Genomic DNA, 26,596 nt, shown 5'->3' with positions numbered 1-26,596 from the left:
TGGTGAATGATACAGTATAAAATGGGAGAATGGGTAATCAGTAACTATTACATAAAAAGAAAATATTCTTGGCCTAGACCATTACATGTATACTGAGGTGTAGTAGGCTCATCTGTTGAAAAAAGTGACTTAAAATAAGTAGATGTGCATGTGGGTATGTGGTATAACAGAGTTAATTGCAAACATAACAATGGAATGATAGAGACTCCGGGAAGATAGTAAGATGTTTATACAAGTAATAAAAATAAAATGAAAGAAGACATAAATTTTGGTTTTATAAATGTAAGAAAATAGTTTCTCTTGGAACTATACACATAATGTGGAAAGGTTAACTGCAAGATGTTCTTGAGCTGAAATTTGAAAATGACAACCACCCACAATTCCAGTAATAGAACAGTATGTAATGTTCCTTGTATCATTTCTGTACATTTATTTGTAATATTAAGTAAGTAACAAATGTGCCTGATTTGTATTATAAAATATTTGTAGGATAAAAAATTACTAGATTGTGAAAAATACATCTAAAAACAAAGATGATGTAACTTACCAAACGAAAGCATTGGTATGTTGCTAGAGGCACTAACAAACACAAACACACACACAAAATTCAAGCTTTCGCAACCCACGATGGCTTCATCAGGAAAGAGGGAAGGAGAGGGAAAGACGAAAGGATGTGGGTTTTAAGGGAGAGGGTAAGGAGTTATTCCAATTCCAGGAGCAGAAAGGCTTACCTAGCAGGGGGAGGGGGGGGGGGGGGACAGGTATACACTCGCGCGCACACACACACACACACACATATCCATCCGCACATATACAGACACAAGCAGACATGTGTAAAGGCAAACAGTTTGGGCAGAGATGTCAGTCGAGGCGGAAGTACAGAGGCAAAGATGTTGTTGAATGACGGGTGAGGTATGAGTGGCGGCAACTTGAAATTAGTGGAGGTTGAGGCCTGGTGGGTAACGGGAAGAGAGGATATATTGAAGGGCAAGTTCCCATCTCCGGAGTTCTGATAGGTTGGTGTTAGTGGAAAGTATCCAGATAACCCGGACGGTGTAACACTGTGCCAAGATGTGCTGGCCGTGCAACAAGGCATGTTTAGCCACAGGGTGATCCTGATTACCAACAAACACTGTCTGCCTGTGTCCATTCATGCGAATAGACAGTTTGTTGCTGGTCATTCCCACATAGAAAGCTTCACAGTGTAGGCAGGTCAGTTGGTAGATCACGTGGGTGCTTTCACACGTGGCTCTGCCTTTGATCATGTACACCTTCCGGGTTACAAGACTGGAGTAGGTGGTGGTGGGAGGGTGCATGGGACAGGTTTTACACCCTCCCACCACCACCTACTCAAGTCTTGTAACCCGGAAGGTGTACACGATCAAAGGCAGAGCCACGTGTGAAAGCACCCACGTGATTTACCAACTGACCTGCCTACACTGTGAAGCTTTCTATGTGGGAATGACCAGCAACAAACTGTCCAATCGCATGAATGGACACAGGCAGACAGTGTTTGTTGGTAATGAGGATCACGCTGTGGCTAAACATGCCTTGGTGCACGGCCAGCACATCTTGGCACAGTGTTACACCGTCCGGGTTATCTGGATACTTTCCACTAACACCAACCTATCAGAACTCCGGATATGGGAACTTGCCCTTCAATATATCCTCTCTTCCCGTTACCCACCAGGCCTCAACCTCCACTAATTTCAAGTTGCCGCCACTCATACCTCACCTGTCATTCAACATCATCTTTGCCTCTGTACTTCCGCCTCGACTGACATCTCTGCCCAAACTGTTTGCCTTTACACGTGTGTGTGTGTGTGTGTGTGTGTGTGTGTGTGTGTGTGTGTGTGTGTGTGTGTGTGTGTGTGTGTGTGTGTGTGTGTTTGAATAACTCCTTACCCTCTCCCTTAAAACCCACATCCTTTCGTCCTTCCCTCCTTCCCTCTTTCCTGATGAAGCAACCGTGGGTTGCAAAAGCTTGAATTTTGTGTGTGTGTTTGTGTTTGTTAGTGTCTCTATCAACATACCAACACTTTTGTTTGGTAAGTTACATCATCTTTGTTTTTAGATATATTTTTCCCACGTAGAATGTTTCCCTCTATTATATTAATATCTTACTAGATTGTGATACATAGATGTCTTGTGAGAAGACTGCTTTGTTAACTTATTTTCATCATCACAGTTGTTAACAGCATTCATGAGAAGATTGCAACAAAATTAATTTTTGCGCCTTTCTTAGGCTGGTCCTGGAAGGTGTGGCACGAGAACATGCCATCACACGTCTTGTAACAAGTCATGTTCCTAAGGCTGAGAAAGCAAGGCGGCATGGGAGAGAACTGTCCTTCATATTGCCACACAATGCTGTTGATAATTTTGCCCCACTCTTCTCCGCCATTGAACAGGAAATATCCACGAGAGCTAGTCGACTGGGAATCAGTAGTTATGGTGTCTCAATGACTACACTCGAGGAGGTATGACTGGGTATTTTGCCTTGTTCATAGTATAAAGCAGAACTGAGGAGTAATTTGATAAAATTGGTTGGAAGTGGTGAACATCATTTCAGTAGAATGAGATGCATGCATTGGTTTTTGTTGAATCCTTAAAAAAGTGCTTCTAATGTACATGATAGAAACTGCATAAGGAGTGATGTCTAACTGGTCACTAGATTTAATTGTAAAGCAAGATGTATAGTAACTACCTAGGACCCCTTAAATGACAACGAGAAATAACTACCATGTAAATTTCAGATATGATGATTACTCAATGCATAACTTTATTGTACATCAAATTGTAAACAATGTAAAGAAGAAGAGTAATGAACAAAGCTCTGCTTCATTAATAAACACTGTCTTCTAAAGCAGCAAGTCATCTTTTCTCTCTTGTGCTGGGCTACTTGCATAGTAACTGATGTCACTACATGCACACAACCACTCCCACTCCCCCCTCCACCCCCCCTCCCACTCCCATCCCCCACCTCCCCCTCCCCTCATCCAGCACCTGTGATGCTCAACTGTGGGGTGGAGGAAGGGGGGCAGAGGGGGGAGAGCTGTCGAAAGAGCAGCTGACGGAATAGTGAGGTACCTCTTGAATCTTATTGGAGGCTGCAGTGTCATCCAGTATTATAGGCTTGGCACAGGCCTGTGGAAAACTGAGATGATTATGCTGCTTCCTTTTTTTAGAGGTAGGCAGACTTTAGTCTCTCTATGGTGACTGTTCCGTGTGTGCCATTCCGGTCAATCTCGAAAGTGTTCTCTTCTGACAGCACTCTCTAGGGGCCAGTATATGGTGGGCGTTAACAGTGGGTGCACAGTATCATCTCTTTGTGAGAAATTGGTGCTGTAAGCAGATGGGCAAAAACCTTCCTATCTCTGTGCAATACAGGTGTGCCTGCAATCAAACATCTCATCTGGTAGCTGAACAGTCATTTGAACCCTCTTTCTGGTGTGGTTGGCTGAAGTGGAGCTGGTAAAGTGAGTTCACCTAGCACATGCAGCTGCTCACCATAAACCAGTTGGACTGGTGAACATTGCAGATCCTCCTTCACTGATGTGTGCAGGCATAAAAATATAAACGTCAAGGTGGTTGTCTATGTTGATAAGTAATATATCAGCACTGCCCTTAGTGTGTGGTGTAGTCTTTCCAGCATTCCATTACTAGCAGGATGGTAGCTAGTGGTGTGAAGAAACCACATAGTTGGAGCAGCGCATTAAACAGCCGTGACTTGAACAAGTCTCTGTTGTCAGTTGTAATGGTTTGAGGAACACCTAACCTTGAAAACCATGTAAACAACAATGCCTCTGCAACCAACTCAGTGGAGATGTATGGTCTGGGAGTAACTTCAGGCCACCTCATAAAACAATCCACTACAGCAGTTAGGTAGCGGTGACCATCAGGATAGGATAAGGGTCCTACTATGTCCCCACATGTGTGTGTGAAAATCTTGCTTTCGGCATTGGAAAGTATGCAGTCAGTGCAAAGACATGTTGGCTGACCTGGTTGTGGTGGCAATTGAGTAGGGAGCATGACCATGTTGGCAGTCCATCTGGATTCCTGGCCACACGACCTTGCTCGTCTCTAATCTTGCTGTTGCCTGGATATGACAGGTTATGCATTGTTCAGAAAACTATCTGAGGAAATTCTGCAGGACTATACAGGTGTTCTTTGTCACAGGATGTGCCAAGGCAGATACCCACAACACAATATGGCACAAAAATATGTTAAAGCTGAAGGTCTGTGTGTTCACTTTGGAATAAGACACACAGCTTTGTGTCTGCTTGTTGCTTGGCTGCTATGTCAGCCCACAGCTATAGGCTGGCACAATTTTGTGATAGGCAGTTGGCTACAATGTTGTTATTCTGCCTGTCTACAGTGCCGCATTGAGTTGTAATCCATTGCACGCTGGAAGAGGCAAATTAGTGGTTTGTGGTCAGTAAAAACTGTAAACTGTCTTCCTTCCACAGATAATCAGAAATGTTTGATTGCTGCCTAGATTGCCAGCAAGTCGCTATCAATAGCACTCAGTGTCTTCTGTTGTGTTGTAAGGGTCTATGAGTAGAAAACAAGTTGTTTCCATCAATAAACCAGCTTCTATCCATGCAACAGAATAGAAATGTCAACCTGTGCAACACATCATGCATAAAATGCTGCCACATCTGCACATCACTTCTCAATATAAAAGGCATAAATTTAAACTGAGAAAGCCCAAAAGGCAATATTACAGTGGTTTCTAGAATGTCCTCTGGAGCTACTGGAATTTGCAAAAATACCTTTGTACAATCTACCAGTGTCAATATTGTTAAAGGCAAATATGTGAGGGACAGGATAATGATCAGGAAATGAGCAGGCAGTGAGTAAATCCTGCATAATTGCTGGGAACCATATTTTTTATGCACCATGTATAGGGGGATGCCCAAGGACTATCTGATCTAGTCACAATATCTGCTTTCAATAGCTCCTCAAACCCAGTTTATGCTGCAAGGAGCTACTGAGGATGAGCTGTGATGGGTTTCCTGGGTAACGTGCAGACATGTGCACTGACAACTGGTGACACTTCCCATTGGTAGCAGCCAGACGAGTGAGTGCCGGGAATTCTTGAAGTATGCAGCTGGAAAGAGTGCTGTCATTTACTGCAGTAACAGCTTTTGTTAGCCTAAAAACATGGCCAGTATCATGTGATAATACCCAGGTAGTTCCTACACGGTTGTACAGGCACAATCAATCCCTCATTATCAACACAGATGACCTGGTTGATGGCACCGTGGCTCACTGTAAATAAATGACAGTTGACTAAATCCAGTGACAGATGAAAATGAGACAAAAAGTTGCACTAAGTATGGGGTTGGTGACATTGGCATTATTATTGAAGACCCAAATCCCAAGTCATTCTCTGTTTGCCATTAGTTTTAGTGCGTAAATTGTTCACTGCTGTGAGTATATGCTGTGTTGGTATAATAGGTGCATCACTCAGCCCATCTGGGGGGAAACACTAACATCAGATCTGGAATCTACAAGGAATTTTTTACCAGACATGTGATCGTTCACGAATAACCTCTGTGGCTGGTGCAATGTCAGTAATGTTGCATTGGTGTTCTGCCTTTCATCCTTTAATTGCAGATGCATATATTGTTAGTGATGAACGTTGGTGTCCTCTAACATCTGTCTGTGGTTTGGGTAACAGCAGGGTCTGTTGCCCTGGCAAACTGCATCTCCAAAATGCCTGTGACACGAGTGCCATTGATCAGTAGTCATACCAAACCTGTGCCGATCATCTTTCCATCTGCTACTCTGGAGTACACTCGTAGCAGTATCAGAATTTCTGCTTCTGTGCTGGTAGCTTCAAGCTCAGGCATGTAATATGATCTTCTAAATGTTCCACTCTGTGCTCCTGCATTTGCGTACCTGTGCTTGACGTACGCATTTCGGTACTAGTCGTGGCACTTGGTGCTTCAGAATTCATCCTGTGACCATTGTCAGTTGTACTCTAAATTTTAGTGGCTGCTGTCACTTCAAACAGGATGTTTGCTACTGTGACAAGCTTCTCTGCCAATACCTGCAATGACAGATCTTGATTTGTTGCCACAACTGGTAAATTAGTACAAAGCCACATCATGTGTAGAGACTGTTCAGGCAGCAGATCAGGACCAGCTAGGACACATAAAGCTTGCAGCATTTGTGATGGGGATCTGTTGCCTAGCTGCTTGTAATTAAAACCTTCTGCAGCCTAAGGCTACAGTTCCCTTATTAACATGTAGCAACATTGTCATAGAACGCTTTCTATTTCTTCTATCATGGCTTCTTCTAAATGTCCAACTGCGATTATGTACTTGTCATAATTGGTGTGTACTCCTTGTTGTTGAAAGATGCACTCTCTGTGTGTGAAACACATCAGTGGGTGATTAGACCAGAACAGTGAACGTTTGACATGGCCAAATGGGTCGGGGAATACAAATCTTGCCACTTTGACAGTGGCTGCACATGTGGCTTAGCTGGAGATGCAGTTTGTTCCACTTTAATTCGGTCCCAGATGATAGCAATGTCATGTCTGGCAGTATTGCGGAAAGATAAAAATGTCCGTTCTGAATCTTCTCTTGAAGGAATCTCATAGTTATCACTAATGTGATTTGATGAGTAGAAATAATTCTCTCATAAACTGTGGAAATGACACTTAATATGTAACTTTATGTAAATATAAAGGATAATAAACAAAACTCTCCATCAACAGTAAATTAATAAATTACTCTTTGCTAAACCAGTGATTCATCTTTTGTCTCTTATGCTGCTTACTTGAACCGTAACAGCTATCACCACAATATGGTTAATTCAGTTGTTGTGTATAAATTTCTGTTCTGTCACTAACATTCTGGTTCTCATACATTCTTGTTACTATAAATTCACTTTTTTCATGCTCTGTGGAGGCAATATGACAGAATGAGTAACATCTTATACAATGAGCATGATACCTCTTGGCTGCTTTTGCCAGTTCTAGAAGTAATTTCCTTTCAGTGAGTTATTGCATGTACTTCATTTAATACATATTCATGATCTTTCCCTGTTTCTGACCATATCTCCACTTTTTGTGATTTGCTCTGTGATATCTGTGATAAAAGTTTAAAAATCACTACAAGTGGTAGTTAAATTCACTATATTAACTGAAGTTATATTCATTGTTAAATGTTGTGTTTTCACATGATGCATTGGAAATTACATCATATTCAGGATGTTCAAATATAACATTTGAGATAATACTCTTTTGCCCCTGTCCATTACTTCATTGACCACTTTGAGGGATTTTTCATTTGCAGTCTAGCCTTATGTCACTCATTGCTTTCTCTATTCCTAACAAGGAAGCTGCAACAATAGTAAGACTTTGGGTTTGGATTAGGGACAATGATAGTTCTAAACCCTTTCCAGCCACTAACCAATATTTTGGTTTTCTGTTTTCCTAGTTTGATTAAGGCAAATAATGGTATGGTTCCTTTGAGGAGGATACAAGTGGCCTTCGCTATTCTTCCTCAGTATGAAGCTTGTGCTTCTTTTCTAATGATGTAATCATCAGTGGGATGTTAAATATTAACTTTCCTTCCTTTCTTCTCTATTCCTCCTTGGTACTTATGATGCAAAATTAAACATTCTGGTTTAATGGTTAGATTGGTATATTGTATACTTATAAAAATAGTTATTACTATTATTTACAAACATGCCCAAAGTCTTTCTTATCTATGAAATTTACATTTTTTGTATTTTTAAATGAATCACTATTGCCCTCAGAGTCTTTCATGTTGGCGTGCCTGAATATCATCATCTTGATTTTCAAGCCGTATCAATGTTAATAAAATTCTCAAAATTTTGATGGTTATCTCTGCCTTTGTTGTCGAGAGCAAAACTGCCGACTACCAGGGCTCAGAGAGGGCCAAAATGATGCCTGCACATAAGGTGAGTTGGGGAAACTCAAAGCAGCTCCAGCCTGCCGCAGGATTGAATGACATCAGGTGGCACGAGGGGCCAGCCCCATGTTTGAAACTGCTGCTCCTGTCTCCCTACAACTGTCAAGTATCTGCCTTTGCTTGTTTTTGATATCCAAAGCTCATCTCCACGCCCTACTAAGCCTGTACATCTAGTCTCTTTTAAAATTGTTGCTATTCATTCTAATCTCGGCCACCTTCTGTATAACTGAATCCAAATATGTTGACATGTGAACCAAGACTCTCATGTGTTCAAACTTTGTTTTGTTTTCATTTGCCAGGCAATGCTCAGCTATGCCCAACTTGTAAGGCTTCCTTTCTTTAATATGTCATTTGTGCTTGATACAATGCTCAGCAATTGTGCAAATTGTCTGACCTACACTCATGTTTAGAAAAGAAACCAGAACACCTTGAACAACTAGAGAGTGGACATTCATATTTACAGGACATGTAAGTTCTGCAGAAATGATTAGCATTTGAACCATGTTGGCCCACAGGTTTAAGGTCAACATTGCTATCATTGCATAACATCACCTACCAGCAAAATGTGCCTGTGGCTCTCATTTTCGCTATAAACTGAAGGTAATGGATCATTGTGACTTGAGTAGATATGTAGGATGCCTTCCAGACATCTACATGAACTGTACCATCAAATCAGTGAGTTTGAAAGAGAGCACATTATTGGCATGAGCGTTTGTGATGCACCCATCCAGGAAACTGCTGCTCGTGTGGGGTGAAGTGTTTTGGAAACACAACTGGTGTGTGCAGAATGGTTCACAGATAGCCGTAGAACATGACAATAAGGGTCAGGCTGCACCATCCAGACCACCCCCCCAGAAAGATCAACACCAACTCTGAATGGCATTGCGGGACAGATCTGGGTCCTCCTTGGCTCTGGAGTAACAGTGTAACACATCGTACAGTCCATTTCTGTCTGTCTATTATGGCTTGGGTTACGTGCATCTCGTCCACTTCTCCACCTACCTTTGATGAATGTGCAGAAACATGCTAGACAGCATTGTTGTATGGATTGATGTGACTAAGGACAGGAATTACATCAGATAGTGTTTTTGGATATTGCAGCATTTTGATTCGAAGCAGACAGGGGCAGCAGCAGCAGCAGCAGCATCACAATGACTGCATTCACTTAAGACATACAGCACCAACTCAAGACATTATGGTGTGGAATGCTATTGGGTACCACCAGAAATCACAGTTGGTGCATGTCCAGGGCACTGTGGGCAGTGTGATGTATGTGAACGACATCCTGTGTCCCTTATCCATATCCTTTCTGCACAACAACCCAGACACCATCTTTCAGCAAAACAACGCATGATCACATGTTGCGGCACAAACACATACCTACTTGGTGTCACAGGATATCAGACTTTTGCACTGGCCCGCCAGATTGCCAGATTGCCAATCAAATATATGTGGAACATGGTGAAACACTGTGTGTGAATGCAGTGTGGATGCCTCCATCACAGGATGCCATTCACGCCTTATACACATCAGTGCCATCATGCATGGAACAGGTTATCCGGGCCCATTGCGGACCCTGTCCCTACTAGGCAATACGACACATGCTGAAACAAGGTGAATGAAATCCTAATCATTTCTGCAGAACACACTAATGTACGAGTACATGTCCTGAGAATATGGACGTTCTTTCTCTAGGCATTCAAGGTGTTCTGTTTTTTTCTGAATATTAGTGTTTATAGATGCTGCTGTATTCACAGGGGATATCATACACACCTGGTACATGAAGAGCTATGTTGTCTTTAACATGTCTTGTATCTTGTGGGTGGGCCAGAACACTGGTCTTAGTCAATGTCTCTACAGCACATATCCTAACTTGTTGCCCCACAGTATGTCAGGAAAGCAACCAGTTTGTCCTCTTCTGCTGATTCACAAGGCATTATTCTTTGGTGGCACCTGAAACCATTTGAAATGTCTCTCTTGCTATAACCATTCTCTCTGAACACATCTCAAGTGCTGCAATTTAAACTGTAGATGGCCTTCATCAGAAATAACTTTTGTTCTGTGTACTAACATGTTAAGGACTGCTTTCTTGTGTACATGGTGATGAGAACCATCGGCTTCAGACTACCAGCTGCAGGTCCTACATGTATTAGAAGATGACACATACAGGAATTTAGTCCTTATCTGACACAGGGCATTGCCAGAAAGAGAGGGAAGTTTTTAAAAAACTCTGGTTAGCCAGATGAAGAGGTGAAAAAATTAATGCCTCATGCTGCCGGACCTCCCAGGCTTTAAGATTGCCAAGGATACATAAATAAAATGTCCCTCTTATGTCCATTGTTAGTGCAGTCAGTTTGCCCACCTACAGAATGGGTAAAGACCTTGAAGGATTACTAGTGCCAAAAATTGTGACTTTGTGAACAGCATGTTGTAAACTCGCAGAAATTAGTTGAAAGGCTCAAGAAAATAAAATGAAAATAGGTCACAACTGTGGAATGGTTAGTCTGGACATTGTCACTTTTTATGAGGGTGCTAGTATAAGACATGCTGGATCCTTTTCCCCAACAATTTTCACCTGCAACTGACAAGTTGTTCTGTCATGTTCTAATGACAATGTACAGTACTACTTGAATCATGATGAGTATTATGAAATAATGGATGGCACAACAATGTGGTCAGCACTATCTCCAGCACTTACAAATTTCTTTATGGAGCACTTTGAGGAGCAGGCTGTGGCATTGCATCCATCTTGTATCGACAACACCTTTCTGATGTTGCCTCACAGTGAAAGTGCACTGCAGCAGTTCATTGATCACATGAATTGGTGTCCATCATAACATTAAATTGACCATTGTGATGGAGAAGGATTGCAAGCTACTGTTCTTGGATATTTTAGATGATTGGATGGCAGGAGGCCAGCTTGGTCATACAGTGTACAGCTGATTGATACTTGAATGCTCATTTTCACCACCCTGTACCTAAGAGAGCAGTCCAGAACACATTAGTACACAGAGCAAAGATTATTTCTGACAAAGACCACTTACAGTTTGAATTGCTACACTTGATACATGTGTTCAGAGAGAATGGTTATAGAAAGATACTTCCAGGTGGCACCAAAGAAGAATGCATTGTGAATTGACAGAAGAGGGCAAGCTGGCTGTTTTCCTGCCATACTGTGGAGCAATGAGCTGCAAATTAGGACTGTGTTGTAGAGACATGGACTCAGACCAGTGTTCCGGCCTGCCTGCAAGATGCGAGATATGGTGCACCCTGTTAAAGATGACATAGCTCATTGTGTGCCTGGTGTCCCTTGCAAATGCAGTAGCTTCTATGTAGTTCTAACAATCTGCACAATTGCAGAATGTTGTACTAAGCACAAGTGACATATCGAACAAAGGGAGCTTGACAAGTTGGCCATAGCTGAGCATATGCTGGAAAAGGGATGCAAAATACAGTGTGAATTAACAGAGACCAGGGATACACAATTAGTAGGGCTTGGGGCCACGTTTTGGATATGGAAAGGAAGCAAAGGCAGATGCTTGACTCTTGTAGGGAGGTGAGAGTGTCAGTTTGAAACATGGCGCCAGCCTCTTATGTCGTTTGATGTCACTTGGTTCTGGGGTGGGCCATAGCTGCTTCCAGCAGCACTACTCATCTTCCTTGGAGGTGTCATTTTGACCCTCTCTCATTGGTGTCAAAGGCTACAATCTTGCTTATATGAGCAGGAAACCATGTCAGACTCAGTAGTCACTAGTTTTGCTCCTGACGACGACGGTGGGGACAGCCATCAAAAGCTCAAGAATTTTATTCAAACTGAGACAGCTTGAAAACTGAGAAGGTTTTTTTCTGAAATCATTGCTCTTTAATTTCTGAACTGTATGTTTCATTGTAATAACATTACCCAGTATCATTTTCATTTTTGTAGTTTCATAGCAGTCAAATATTTCACCTATAAATTTTACACTTGTACAATGGCTTCAAATTGTAAACTCAGGTGGGTATAAGGGTCAGGTTTCACTTTGACATTACTACTGAAGACAAACTATATGAGTATTTATAATATCTTGTAAACTAAGTCATAATCCTATGTAGACTATTTCTTGTATTTTTCAGTATGCTGAGTTTTTTAAAAAGCAAGGTACACGCTAGTTAGTGGGGACTAATTCTGGTTTATTAACTAAGACAATGTACCTCATATTGTGAAACAAACTCCAGTCCAGGCCATATTAGAGTTCTAGGACAAAATGGAGTCAACCATATAGCATGTGGTTTCATGAGAAGGCGCTCGTGATAATAAGAGCCATCTGAGTAGTGGCGCCACATCATTGACAATAATATTGTACCAGTTACTTGATTTCCTTAGTGATGTCAGTGGTGCCACTTGCAATGGGATCTTCAATACTGCCTGTTCAATGACCTGTCTTCAAACAAGACGTTGACCATTATTTTGTAGTTAATTTGTATTGAGTCACACATCACATCTATAGTTCGAAATTAGTAATTATCTTGTTAGTTATTAGTTTCTTTGCCTTCCCTGGAGTATGACTAATGGTCAACTTCATTTGACGAACTTCATCGACGAATTCATTCCACATTCTTAATAGACACATAATATTGGCTTGACACTCATTCACTATACTACAGTCAACATGCATGCCCCCAAGCTTGTTCCATCAAACTATAGTACTGTTGACAGTAGAGGGAATCTCCTTGTTCCAAAAAATATTAAATGGTCAGAGGACTGGTATTTAGGTAACTTATAATGGTTATTCAAGTAAATGCACTTTCTGGAATTTAAAATAGATCTTTTCTTTAATATTTCCACACTCAGTTCTAATAACACACAATACTTCTGTCTTCAGTAGTGGTATAAAAAAATATCAAGTTCCTTTGCAACAACTCTCCTGCTAAGAGTGTCAATTCCCCCACACATTCCTGTCAAGACACTGTACCTCTCTCTTGATGAAAAAGAAGAGCAATCTCAAACAGATGTCAAAGAGTTTATAACACTGTTGACAATAATTGCTGATACAACTTCAAAACAGTTAATATTGTAGATTTGCATGAATTCAGTTGAAACATTTCAGCATTAATTCAGATGTTCAGGTTATAAACACTTAAGTATGGAATTACTAATTTTTATGAATGTGTATCTATTGAAATTATTCGTATCAAACTGAAAAGATAGATACCCACTGGTGGTCATATGTTTCTTGTTATATTAGCATTATTTCTGGTGCTTAACAAGACTCACTTGTGCCATTGTTTTCAATGTATGGAAACTGCCAAACTTTCATAACATGTGTGTGAAAGTGAGGAAATCGCAGACATTTTATAAATATTGTGTTTCTTTATTATTCTCAGTCAGCTTTTTAAGTGTATCACTCAAGTATGCATTTTAAGTGTTTTCCATCTCATAATTGGCACCAATGTACTGCTTTCAGGTTTTCTTGCATTTGGAAAGAGATGAAGAAACAGATTGCACAATGGACAATCTATCTAAGAAGATGGTTAGGAATCGTGCATTAAGCAGGTCTTTGTCACTGCAGTCAAAAAGCACCTCCTATCAGAGTTTGCAAAATGAGGGTGGTATCCTTACAACAGGCATCACTGACTTCCCTGGAAAAAGTAAGTACATAACATTTCCAATTTGTCAAGAGTTAGGTAGATTTCTTACTGCTGCAGATTAGAGAGTCTGTTTTTACCAGACTTTTTTGCTTTGAATGAATGATCATTCCTGTCATATTCCTGAATGTTGACCACTCCTCTTGGGACACCATGTATTTTACCAAGGATTTCCCATTATCATTCTGTGAATGAAATCTGATCTTTACAATATATCTATGCATCGCTGTTTGTTGATCAACTGGTAAATAATTTGTTCATAATTTCCATACTTGTACTTTAGTTATCTTGGTGTTAACTTGCATATGTAAACATTTAGAAAGTAGTGGTTTTCATCTAGATAAATGGAAATCATTTGTAGACTATTCTTATCTCATTATCCTTAAAATAGTCCCATTGCAGAACTTCACTGGGAAATACCTAACTGTCCCTGCACCAATGACTGGTGTCGAGTGATTCCAGTCCCATCAGATAACTAAAGATATCTATTGTAACACTTCTGGCACTATTCTGATCCTATTTATTGTATGGATAATCTAAAACTTCATAGTATCTAGTATTACTATTGGGCACTTATATCAATCCGTAATAACTGACCATCGATGGAACTTATGCTGAAGTGCCAAAGAAACTGGTACAGGCATGTGCATTCAAATACAGAGATATGTAAACAGGCAGAATATGGCACTGCAGTTGGCAACACATATAAGACAGCAAGTGTCTGGTGCAGTTGTTGATTGGTTACTGCTGTTACAATGGCAGATTATCACGATTAAGTGAGTTTGAATGTGGTGTTACTGTCAGCACTTGAGCGATGGGACACAGCATCACTGAGATGGTGATGAAGTGGGGATTTTCCTGTTTGACTATTTCACGAGTGTAGTGTGAATAGCAGGAATCTGATTAAACATCAAATCTTCGACATCGCTGTCTCTGGAAAAATACACTGCAAGAACGGGGCCAATGATGACTGAAGAGAATCATTCAACATGACACAAGTACAACCCTTGTGCAAATGCTACAGATTTCAATGCTGGGCTGTTAACCAGTGTCAGCGTGTGAACCATTCAATGAAACATTATCGATATGCACTTTTGGAACTGAAGGCCCATTTGTGTACCCTTGATGACTGCACAACACAAAACTTTATGCCTCACCTTGACGCGTCAACACTGTCAATGGACTGTTGATGACTGGACACATGTTGCCTGGTTGAACGAATCTCATTTCAAATTGTATTGAGTGGATGGACATGTATGGGTATGGAGACAACCTCATGAATCCATGGACCCTGCATGTCAGCAGGGGACTGTTCATGCTGGTAGAGACTCTGTAATTGTGTGGGAAATGTGCAGTTGGAGTGATAGGGGACCACTGATATGTCTAGATTTGACTCTGGCATGTGACATGTATGTAAGCATCCTGTTTGATCACGTGCATCCATTCACGTCCATTTTGCATGCCAACGTACTTGAGCAATTCCAGCAGGACAATGTGACATCCCACATGTCCAGAATTGCTACAGTGGCTCCAGGAACACTCTCCTGAGATTACTCATTTCTGCTGGCCACCAAACTCTCCAGACATGAACATTATTGAGCATATCTGGGATGCCTCACAACATGCTGTTTGGAAGAGATCTATACCCCCTCATGATCTTACAGATTTATGGACAGCCCTGCAGGATTCATGTTATTAATTCCCTCCAACACTACTTCAGACATTAGTCGAGTCCATGCCATGTCGTGTTACGGCGCCTCTCCGTGCTCATGGGGCTCTACGTGATATGAGGCAGGTGTACCAGTTTCTTTTACTCTTCAGTGTATTTACTTACTCTCCAATTACCAACATATGCAACAATGAGGCTGTCTATATTATTTCACATAACTCTTGACACTTTCTGCTGAAGAGCTGCATTGTTGCACTGTTTCTTGTCACCTAATGTGCAGCACGTGTCATGATTCAATGTCCTTTTGTGACTTTCAGACTGGGTATGAAATTGTCTTTGGTTGAATAAGTGGGTATTTATCCTACTTAGCACAGACCACCTTTTTAAAAAAACACCTTGTGTCTAGTGCTAAAGGCAGTTGAGTAGTGGCAAACAACTGCAAGATACAGAGACTGGGCATAATTAAGTCACCAAAATGACATGCAGTATTCTTAGCCTGGCAGTACTGGTAAGCATATTTCAGACCCGTCTGTAGAAAACTGAACAATTCAGTAAATACTTTTGCTACTTGTGGAGGCCCCAATTGGGCACATTACATCGTACATCAGATATGCCTTGAGGCAACCACACCACTGCCCTATGACTGATATAATTGTAACTTTGAACTGTAGATTCTCATGGGTGATTTGTTCCACAGTATGATTGCCAGTTATTATTACTAAACTGTATTTATTATGGATTTATTATTTATGTTGTTAGGAGACTGAGGCTACTGCATATGTTGCAGACAGTACTTTATTCTCTTAACATATGTTCCCAGACAGTGCTGCCTGCCACTATGCTGGATTGAGTAAATCACACTGTGCTCGGCATTTAAATGACTCAGCTTATAATAAAAATTTATCAGAAAGTAATATGTCATTTTGGATAGAAATGACATGACATACACAATGGTTGATTCACAATGGTATGAAGCACACTTTTGTTATGGGCCAGCAAGAGCATCCTGTAGATTCCCTCTACTGTCAACAGTACTATAGTTTGATGGAACAAGCTTGGGGGCATGCATGTTGACTGTAGTATAGTGAATGAATGTCAAGCCAATATTATGTGTCTATTAAGAATGTGGAATGAATTCGTCGATGAAGTTCGTCAAATGAAGTTGACCATTAGTCTTGTCATCTTAAGTTTGAAACCAGTTTCATACTTCCTAAATTCAAGCACAAATGATTTACAAGAGGAGAACATCAAACTCGGTTTACAAATGAAGAGTTCTGCTCATTGTGTTGCCAGGTCATTAATACAGGTCAAAAACATAAATGATCTTATTATTTTTCCATATGGCATATAAGATTCTACTCCCTCCTGAACAATGCAGATTTGATAGAATAACATTATTTCCTCTTCCTGCCAAGAAATATTTGATTGAAGACTGCCTCTATTTTTCTTTTTTGTGGCATGTCCAAAATTACTTGCATTTCGCAAGTAAAACAGTAATTATCATGTTTCCCCTTGTTGTAGCGGTGCACATATTGTCACCCTTATGTGGGTGGACAGTACTCATTTTCATTGATTCATCAAATATGTATCATGATTTGAAATTGCTAACACAAAAATGGCAGAAATAAACAGAACTGATTACATTTGAATCAAGTGCAAAGGAAAGACAATCGGGATTTGAGACTGTATCGACTACAAGGTCACATGAGGTGGAACACAAACTTGGATTGGACAGGGCATGGGAAGGAAATTGGCCATGTCCTTCAAAAGGGAATCATCCTGGTACTTGCCTTGAGCACTTTAGGAAAACCACAAAAAACCTAAATCTGGGTGATGAGACATGTTTTGTGCTCCCAAATAAGAGTCTAGTATCTTTAATACTGTGCTACTTTAGACAATTACTCAGTGTGAAATCCAATAGAAATTTTTTTGAGTAGCAGTTGCTTCATTTTTACAAAAAGTTCAGGTAATTTTCCACACTTGATATTCTTGTTTTTATCAAATTTATTTTTACACTCAAGCGTTGCTATATGGCAATAGTATTATAAGATATCCTTTTCATAGTGGGTGTTTTGTGTGACAGAAAGGTCTAAAGTCAAAGCTATTTTATTTAAGTGAAAGACAATTGAAAAGACTAAGCACTAATCCACAAATTTTCTAAAATATCCCTTGACCTGAAATACCCTATTGTTATTGCTTTTGTTACATTTTTCATTGCTATTATTACCCATTCATTCATAGCATAGTGAAGTACTGAACTGAGTGGTTCAGTATATTGTTTAGAGATAAGCATAGTTTTAAGTTTAGATTAAATTTCCTTCACTCTCTCATAGGTTGTCAGATCAAAGGAAAACTGCTTAACAGATATTTCACATGACTCCCAGTGCTGGTGAAAAACATTGTTTCAGTTTCAGTTGTAAATATTGCGTTATAAAAATGTAATCTGATGTTGTTGTTGTTGTGGTCTTCGGTCCAGAGACTGGTTTGATGCAGTTCTCCATGCTACTCTATCCTTTGCAAGCTGCTTCACCTCCCAATACCTACTGCAACCTACATCCTTCTGAATCTGCTTCGTGTATTCATCTCTTGATTTCCCTCTATGATTTTTACCCTCCATGCTGCCCTCCAATACTAAACTGGTGATTCCTTGATGCCTCAGAACATGTCCTACCAATCGATCCCTTCTTCTAGTCAAGTACCTCCTCATTAGTTATGTGATCTACTCATCTAATCTTCAGCAATCTTCTGTAACACCACATTTCGAAAGCTTCTCTTCTCTACTTATCTAAGTTATTTATTGGGCATCTTTCACTTCCATACATGGCTACACATCATACAAGTGGAAACCTGATAATTAAGGAAGGCAGGATTGGGTTATGATTGTGGACAGAGCCCAATCAATTACTATTGGTTCGCTTAGCGAATTCACTCATTTATTTTACTAAATAATTTTGAAAACAAGCTAATGAGGACACAATCAGACTTTTAAGGCATGTAACACAATCACAGCTGAAGGCCTTATTGCAAAAAATGGCAATTATTTAAAATTTAACAAATACATAAAATACGGACAGCCAATAATTTTTGAGAACAAGCCAATGTGGTCACAATCAGAATTTTAAAGCAAGTAACCACAATCATGGCTAAATGCCTTTAACGCCTGAAATGGTAATTATTAAAAAAATTTAGTAAACATACATAAAATACAGACAGAAAATAATTTTGGAAAACAAACCAATGTGGTCACAATCAGAATTTTAAAGCAAGTAACCACAATCACGGCTGAAAGCCCTTAACATCAAAATGGCAATTATAAAAATTGTAACAAATATACTGTCAAACGGCAAATGGCATAGCAAAAGTTAATTTAAAAAAGACAAACAACGTATCAGACAAAAGATCGTAAACTTAATAATAAAATAAAACACGAGGGCCAGTGACAGACGGTGCTCCAGGAATCGACCTCTGAGTAGGTCACACCAAAAACACTTTCGCGAGCAAAGAGAAAGGCAGCCAAGAGTTGCATTCAGAATATAAGATGGTAACTTGGACTAGTGGCAGTCTAATGAGCGACTAATGATAATCTTGGTAAGGCTACCTGACATTCAGCAAAACAAATGCGAGATATAAAATCACACCAAAGCCGGAACCGGCAGTCTGGGCTCCGCCCGCAGAATACTGTGCTCAGAGCGCCCAAACCAGAAGGCATGACTACCACTGAGGTAGAAGGAGGCCACGCCCACAGAATACTGTGCTCAGAGCGCCCAAACCAGAAGGCATGACTACCACTGAGGTAGGAGGAGGCTACGCCCACAGAATACTGTGCTTAGAGCGCCCAAACCAGAAGGAATGACTACCACTGAGGTAGAAGGAGGCCACCCAACCTGCAATAAAGAAGCTGTCAAACTTACACACCTCACTAGATAGTGGCAGCAAGGCGAGGAAATGTACACTGCCATTACATACACTAATCCCCAGGGCAGGTAACTGAGGTGTTAGCAGCCACAAGACAGAAAAATACCTCTGGTTGAACTTAACAGTGTAAGAAGTTGAAAATAGTAAATAGCTATTAGAAACTCAGGAAGGCTAATCAGATCAGCCTTCCCCAGGTACTCCACTCACTGCTTTTCACCTCGGCGACACCACGAGCAGCGACACAAACCCGAGTCCCTGGAGAATCGCGAGATTTCACAATGGTGGAGGTTTCTCTACACAAATTGCAATGCACTCAACTTAAACCTGCCGGATCCAGTTTCGAGGAGGTTGTGCACCCTCGTGACCACTGCCCTTTGATCCGGCAGTCCGTACACGCCGCCAGCAGTCTCTACGTGTTGTCACTCTGCGTGGACCTTGCCGCTCCTCGTCCCCAACTGAACTCTCCACTCCACCACCCGGAAGAAGCCTGAGGTCATCCCAAAGATAGGGCAGCAGAACTATATATATCGATAAGTGCTGCTGCTGCCACTTGTGGACAGGCAACACTTACGATACCGAGTGGCGCCAGTGAACGCGAGAAGAAGACAAGCGATGCAACCATTCCGACTAAACGACAGACAGTTGTATGATAAATTAAAGAAAAAAACAGAGGCCAGTAAGTTCTTCCACTATCTATCTCTCTAAATAAGGCAGCTCTTCTTAGTATGCAGATGAGACTCTTAGTAAAGAAAGTCTAATGCAAATAATGAAACAGTTTTTTAACTGTGGCATTATATTAATGTGTTCTGAAATGTCTCAGATGTGTCTTGCTTCATACTTTATCATTGTGTAGTGTAAAGTACATGTTAAAATTGTCTTTCTGTTCCAGTGTGTACTGAGACCCAGATGGATGGAAATATCAATCAAGAAACTCACTTAATCCCTGGCCTTGGATTTGAACCTATTGAAACAAAACCAAACACACTGCAAATCCTCATTGCCCTACTGAAGCTTAGAATCCTCCGTATGGTGAGGGACATACAGAAGTTATATTTCATGATAATTCTTCCCTTAGGATTTGCAGCACTGGGATTGTATCTCAACAGCATTCAGACCATTGAAGCTAAGATGAAGTTACTCGATCTCGGTGGAGGTAATGTGAAATTTCCATGTTAAATCAATTGTTTAAATATGAGTTTCATTTCATCTGCCCAATATTACATTTATTGTATACAGAAAGTGTAAAATCAGTGTGTACCCCAAATGTTATTGTGTGTTCCATTATTACTAGATAAAAAATTGTTCTGATTGAAAGACTAGCATTGTCGTCAAGAGTAAAACAACTGACATTAGTTTTACTCCTGACGTGGATGGCAGAGCTAGTCATTGAAAGCTCGAGAATTTTATTGGAATTGATGTTGTTTGAAAACTGAGAAGATTTTATCCACTCATGCCACCGTGAAAGACTCAAAGGACACATGGGTAAAAGTGTTCTAATCCAAGAACACTGTAATGTATTGCTCGAAAAGTACTCACATGTGGAAGACAAGGACACCAAAATTAGCAATACGCAAGTGGCTGGTGGGAGCATTAGCTTATGGCCTAGCTATTCATTAGTTCCAACTGAGGCACAGCCAGCAGGCTGCACTTGCTACGCTATTGTACTGGCAGGTCAGTTGGCCTCTAGTGGCTGAATCAAGCACAGACTTCATGTGTGAACAATGAAGTCACGCTCACGCAAAACTGGTAGCTGCAGCACTCCTCTTTCCTTGCAAAGAAGTGAGCTCTGTGTTCACATCCATTTCTTTTGTGGTCGATGTAGGATGTTAATTCATGCAACGCACTGCTAGCAGTGCATACGGTCGGAAGTGGTGCGGCACTTGCTGCCATGTGAGAGGCCGTATGGTAGAACAAGTGATGCTGGTGCAGTGTCCATCTCCATATCCGAGTCGAAACCCAGGACATTGAGGGTAAAGGCAGAAGATCAGGAGACCACAGCTGTGATGAATGCGGTAGTGGCAGAGGTGTTGTCTGCGACAGCACACGAGCTGGGGTACCACCGTGGCCCCCTACAGAGGAAGGGGCCACCCACAGCAGAAGAGACAGCTGTGAAAACGTCAACAGTGACAGTGGGGAAGGTGAGGACACTGGCCACAATATAGAAGACAGCTGGGCAGAAAGAGGCTGTGGGGGCCAGCAGAGGTCCACCTGGTGTACTGCCACATATGCAACTGCTTGACATGTCACGACTCCCTTCCGCCTGCTGTGTGGACAATGCAGAGACGTCAGTCACAGTTAATCTCAATTACTGCCAGCACGCATTTCAGCTGGTGGCTGAAACCGAGAGCCCAAACAGCTGTGCCAGGCTGGAAGTGTTGCAGTGTCAGTGCCGGTGGATGGCCTGATCTCGGCCAAAGCAGATGCAACCAAGTTCGGGACTGACGAGCATGCAACAATTCTGCTGGGCTTTTTATTGCCATCAGGGATGAACTCACAAGAATTGAAAAACCAATCAAGAGCTACTTCCAGTGAATATCCAAAATGAATTTTTTCCATCTGAGTCTTAAATGTTTGTACTAGTCATTCTTCTTTCCTATTCAGATGAGGGTGGAAAGGAAGAACCGTGACATGGTGAACACCAGTTTTTTTTATAAAAAATCTTCAAATTCCTGAAATACGAATTGAGGGCCGTCATTGATAACTGACATACACAGAAGACCTTCCATTGCAAAAATTTTTGACAAAGTGGAAATTGTCACCACCTCAGATGCAGACAGGCAACACACGACATATGAAAACTTTGACTGGACATCCTTTCCAACAAGCCATTAGAAATTAATGAAAGTTCCTACAAAATCTACATGAATCCATTCCCAAGGCTGCCGTGGATCTGCCCACGGTGACATAGAAGCATGGGGAGCTGCCTAATAGGTGGCACACTGTGGCAGGCTAAAAACATATCTGCATGCTAATGCTTTTGTTATGTGATACAGCCCAGTGTTCCACAAGTAATAAATGCATTACCTCACACTGAAGCGCAGACAGGACTACATGTGAGGAGTGGCATCTTCTATAGCTAACAGCAGCACTCCATCCCAAACAGAAAGATGATTTCTGTAATGCAAAATTATTTCTCAAAGGATCGGAAGACTGGCCTGGAGGTGTCCACAAAAGAAATAACTTTACTTAAAATGGGATCTGTGGCTACTGCAGCTGCAATTTTAGTGCTAGTAATAGTAATACCATTAACATTTTGAACTTCCACTTTATCAAACTCTGGAACCAGACCAGTCAGCAAACATAAGGTGTCAGCATTTGTGCCATAGATCAAAAATGTATCCCATACCGTATTTACTCGAATCTAAGCCGCACTTTTTTTCCAGTTTTTGCAATCCAAAAAACTGCCTGTGGCTTAGAATAGAGTGCAAAGTAAGCAGAAGTTCTGAAAAATGTTGGTAGGTGCTGCCACAACTAACTTCTGCCGTAGAATATATGTAGCGCTATGCAGGCATGCTTTGCAGGCACAAAGATAAATATTGGTGCCAAAACCTCTGCATCAGTAAATAAATTAAAAAAAAAGGTGGAAGACGAGCTTTTTTCTCCACCCCGAGTTTCGACCACTGCATGTTCATACATTATCCAACGAAGTAAATACAAATTCCGTATTTTTCATCTTTGAATGTAGCAGCATTTCACTGTACTACGAAAATCCGACTGGCAAGACTGTTTGGGATGTTTGTCAATATGGCCAACTGAATTTTTTCCTACCTGTGATAAGAGATAGCTGCTGATAGGAACTTTTATGAATTGTGAATCACATGCAGTATTCTCTTCACCATAAGAATAATATGAATATAAACATTTTGCCATGTATTCTTTCATGTTTGCTGCTATCTCATTTAAATCCTGTCTGCCTAATAAACTATGAAACTAGAGTGAGACAACAGCAAACGCGGAAGAATATACATATAATGTCACGTTTATATTCGTATTATTCTTATGCCTAATAGTGATACACTCAGAAATGAAGCACGGTAATTCACTAGATTTTTAAATCTAAGATGACTAATTTCGAAGCAGAATGTAATGTACTAAAGAGGCATCTGCAAAGATTTTCAAACGGAGAAAAATTTTCGCTAAACACTCATTCAGAACTCTCTTTTTTTTTATTGTAAGCAGTGGCAGCGCGCACAAAAGCAAGTCATGCCACGAGCGTAAACACTCATTATCAGAATGGGACAAACAATGCACGACACAGTACAGTAATGCATTTTCAGCTAAGAGTGACGTAAACACCTATAAAAAAGAGAATGGCACGTATCAGATCAAAGAAAATAAGCAATCAATTCAAACCGGACGGAGCGCCTGATGCATAGCAATGGCTACCTGGTAAAGCTTAACTGCTAAGCTTACGACTACTGTAGCTGTATCGTCATTCATTTGACCTAAATTGTGTCTCATATTATAATGGACCACCTTTGTTTCGATTTGGAGGTGCGGCCTAAAACTTTTCTCTCCCCTGGAATTTCGAGTCTCAAATTTCAGGTGCGGCTTAGATTCGGGAAATTTGTTTTTCCTTGATTTCGAGTCTCATTTTTCAGGTGCAGCTTAGATTCGAGTGCGGCTTAGATTCGAGTAAATACGGTAATTGTCTTGTGACAGGAAAAGAGCCCACTACTATAAGTGATGTGCAGCTTTGTTCAGCAATGGTTTGTGATCTGTGCAGGTGAAACATACACATACAGAAAAACATGGACATTTTTTTAGAGCATACACGATCGCCAGTGCATCTTTCTCTACCTGTGAATAATGCCGGTGCACTGATTTTTGGGATTTAGGGACATATGCAATAGGACATTGAGAACCATCCGCATGCTTATGACCAGGGATGGCCCAAGGCCAAACCGAGACATGTCCATTAGTAACACAAGGTGCCGGCCTGGCTGGAAAGTGGCCAAACAAGGGGCAGACAGCAGCTTAGATTTCGACAACTTGACTGCCTGATTAAAGACTACGGACCAGTGGAAAGGAACATCTTTTCATAATAATGCATGGAATGGTTGTGCCACAGTGGCAGTGCCCAGTAAGAATTTTGGTAGTAAGCAATTTTGCCTAAAAATGTCTTAAGTCCTTGTCAGACATGGAATGTGGCAATACGGTAATAGCATCAATATGTTGGTGCAGTGGTTTAATGCTAACATGCAACACTTCAAAACCCAAATAAATAATGGATGGTTAGGAAAATGTGTCTTGTCCAATTTGCACTTTAAACCTGCAGACTGTAAAACAGAAAATAAAGAATAATGGTTCTGCAAATGTTCTTCTGTAGAGGCACCATTTACTACTAAGTCATATATATGGTTTATGCAGCCTGGAACTGATGCAAGAAGTTACTTTAAAAAGTGTTGAAAAATAGCTGGTGCACTTGCCACACCAAACTGTAGATGCTGATGTTGATAAAGCCCAAATGGGATATTGACAATTAGAAGCTGTTTAGACTCCTCATCAAGTGGCAGCTGCAAATATGCCTCTGGCAAGCCAGTCTTTGAAAAATAATGGCCCCCTGATAATTTTGCCATAAAGGCATGGCAATGGATAGATATCAATGATTGACTGTGCGTTAATAGATTCTTTTAAAATCACTGCAGAGGTGTAATTTACTTGTAGGTTTTTTGACTATTGCCAGATCAGATAACATCAAGACATTGAAGATGATCTAAGTCTGCTTTTACTTGATCCCGTAAAGTTACTGGTACTGGGCAGGTCCAGAAAAAAAACAGGGGTGTGCAGACTGTTTCAACATAATATGAGCCGGAAAGTCTGTTGCACAGTCGAGTCTTGGACAAAATAGAGGGAAAAATTCAGTACAGAACATCTAACTGTTTATATGGAACCAGATTAGAAAGCAAATCATTGATGGAGAATCCAAACAATTTAAAAGTTTCCAAAGTAAACGGATTTTCAGTGTAAGCATTGTCCACAAGTAGAAATGTTGAAGCACAATCTTGTAAGTCACAGGTGCAGAAAACCCTCCCAGAATGGGAGGAATGTTTGTTTTGAAACACTGTCACTGCTGACACACTGTTCGCATCCATGTTTGTTTTATCCTCTCTCAGATTTGGAAAGGACTTGCATACAGAAGCAATGTGTCCTTTCTTACAGCATCTATTACAGATAGCCCAGCACCTGGGACATGCAGTCAGTTTGTACTGAATGAAGCAATATGGGCATGGAGGCAGTGGAGCATGAGGCTGTCACTTTTCTGATGCAGACTGTTGTTGTCTCGAATTTCTATTACGTATACAGTGCTGAGACATCTGCTGGACTGCTGCAGTGGTGTCTATGTTCCCTCACGAACTGACTGAGGGCTGGGAGGAGTGAGGGTAACTGATTTCTGACACTTCAAATGATGGAGCAATGGCCAATGCTTTCATAAGTACTGGATTTTCACACTGTAGAGCTAACTCTCCTACTTCCTATCAGAATCAAAATGTGTAATTGCATCATGAACCATTTCATCACTATAGCTTTCCTTATGAAATTTGTCACAAAATTATGCCGACGGTTAATTCCTAATAGTTCTGCTACCCATGCCCTGTATGACTGTAGTGTAGTGGCCAAATCAAGCACAAACTTCATGTGCAAACTATGATGCAGTGCCCACACAGTTTGCAGTTACAGCAAAGAACTTTTTATGTTCCCATTGTATAGACCAACATACTTACTAAACTCTTTGCCTTATGATGTAAAACATATTTTGAATATAAAATTACACCATCACTATTTGTACTGAATAGCAGTTATTAAGTAAAGATTGCTGTCAGGAGTATTGGTATATGATATAAGATAAATACACTAGAATCACATTACAAGCAATCAATTGGAGATGCAGTTATTTTCATAATATCTCAAATTGACTCACTTGGCGTCTTCGTCATATATATTCTAACAAGGGAACCTCCCCATCGCACCCCTCTCAGATTTAGTTATAAGTTGACACAGTGGAGAGGCCTTGAAAAACTGAACACAGATCAATCGAAAAAACAGGAAGAAGTTGTGTGGAACTATGAAAAAATAAGCAAAATATACAAAATGAGTAGTCCATGTTGAAGATAGGCAACATAAAGGACAGTTTGAACTTAGCAGTGTCGTGGTCCCGTGGTTAGTGTGAGCAACTGCGGAGCGAGAGATCCTTAGTTCAAGCCTACCCTCGATTGAAAAATTTAATTTTTTATTTTCAATTTATGTCACAAACTCTTATGTTTTCATAACTTTTTTTGGGAGTGATTATCACATCCACAAGAAAACCTAAATCGGGCAAGGTAGAAGAATATTTTTACCCATTCGCCAAGTGTACAAGTTAGGTGGGTCAACAACATACTCCTGTCATGTGACGCACATGCCGTCACCAGTGTCGTATAGAATATATCAGACGTGT

The 26,596-nt window shown here is 40.7% G+C and overlaps 1 protein-coding gene across 2 annotated transcripts in view; it reads left to right on the top strand.

Moving 5' to 3' along the window:
• Nucleotides 1–26,596, top strand: part of LOC126202954 (cholesterol transporter ABCA5-like) — a 329,252-nt gene that overhangs the window by 171,957 nt on the left and 130,699 nt on the right. For both annotated transcript variants that reach the window (XM_049937074.1, XM_049937072.1), the window contains exons 18-20: nucleotides 2,246–2,477; nucleotides 13,394–13,577; nucleotides 20,048–20,311. In XM_049937074.1, coding sequence (XP_049793031.1) covers nucleotides 2,246–2,477; nucleotides 13,394–13,577; nucleotides 20,048–20,311 — 680 coding nt within the window. The remainder of the gene's footprint in view (nucleotides 1–2,245; nucleotides 2,478–13,393; nucleotides 13,578–20,047; nucleotides 20,312–26,596) is intronic.

Source organism: Schistocerca nitens, chromosome 9 (genome assembly GCF_023898315.1).
Source record: "Schistocerca nitens isolate TAMUIC-IGC-003100 chromosome 9, iqSchNite1.1, whole genome shotgun sequence".
Taxonomy (NCBI): domain Eukaryota; kingdom Metazoa; phylum Arthropoda; class Insecta; order Orthoptera; family Acrididae; genus Schistocerca; species Schistocerca nitens.
This window is presented reverse-complemented; position numbering and strand designations above follow the sequence as displayed.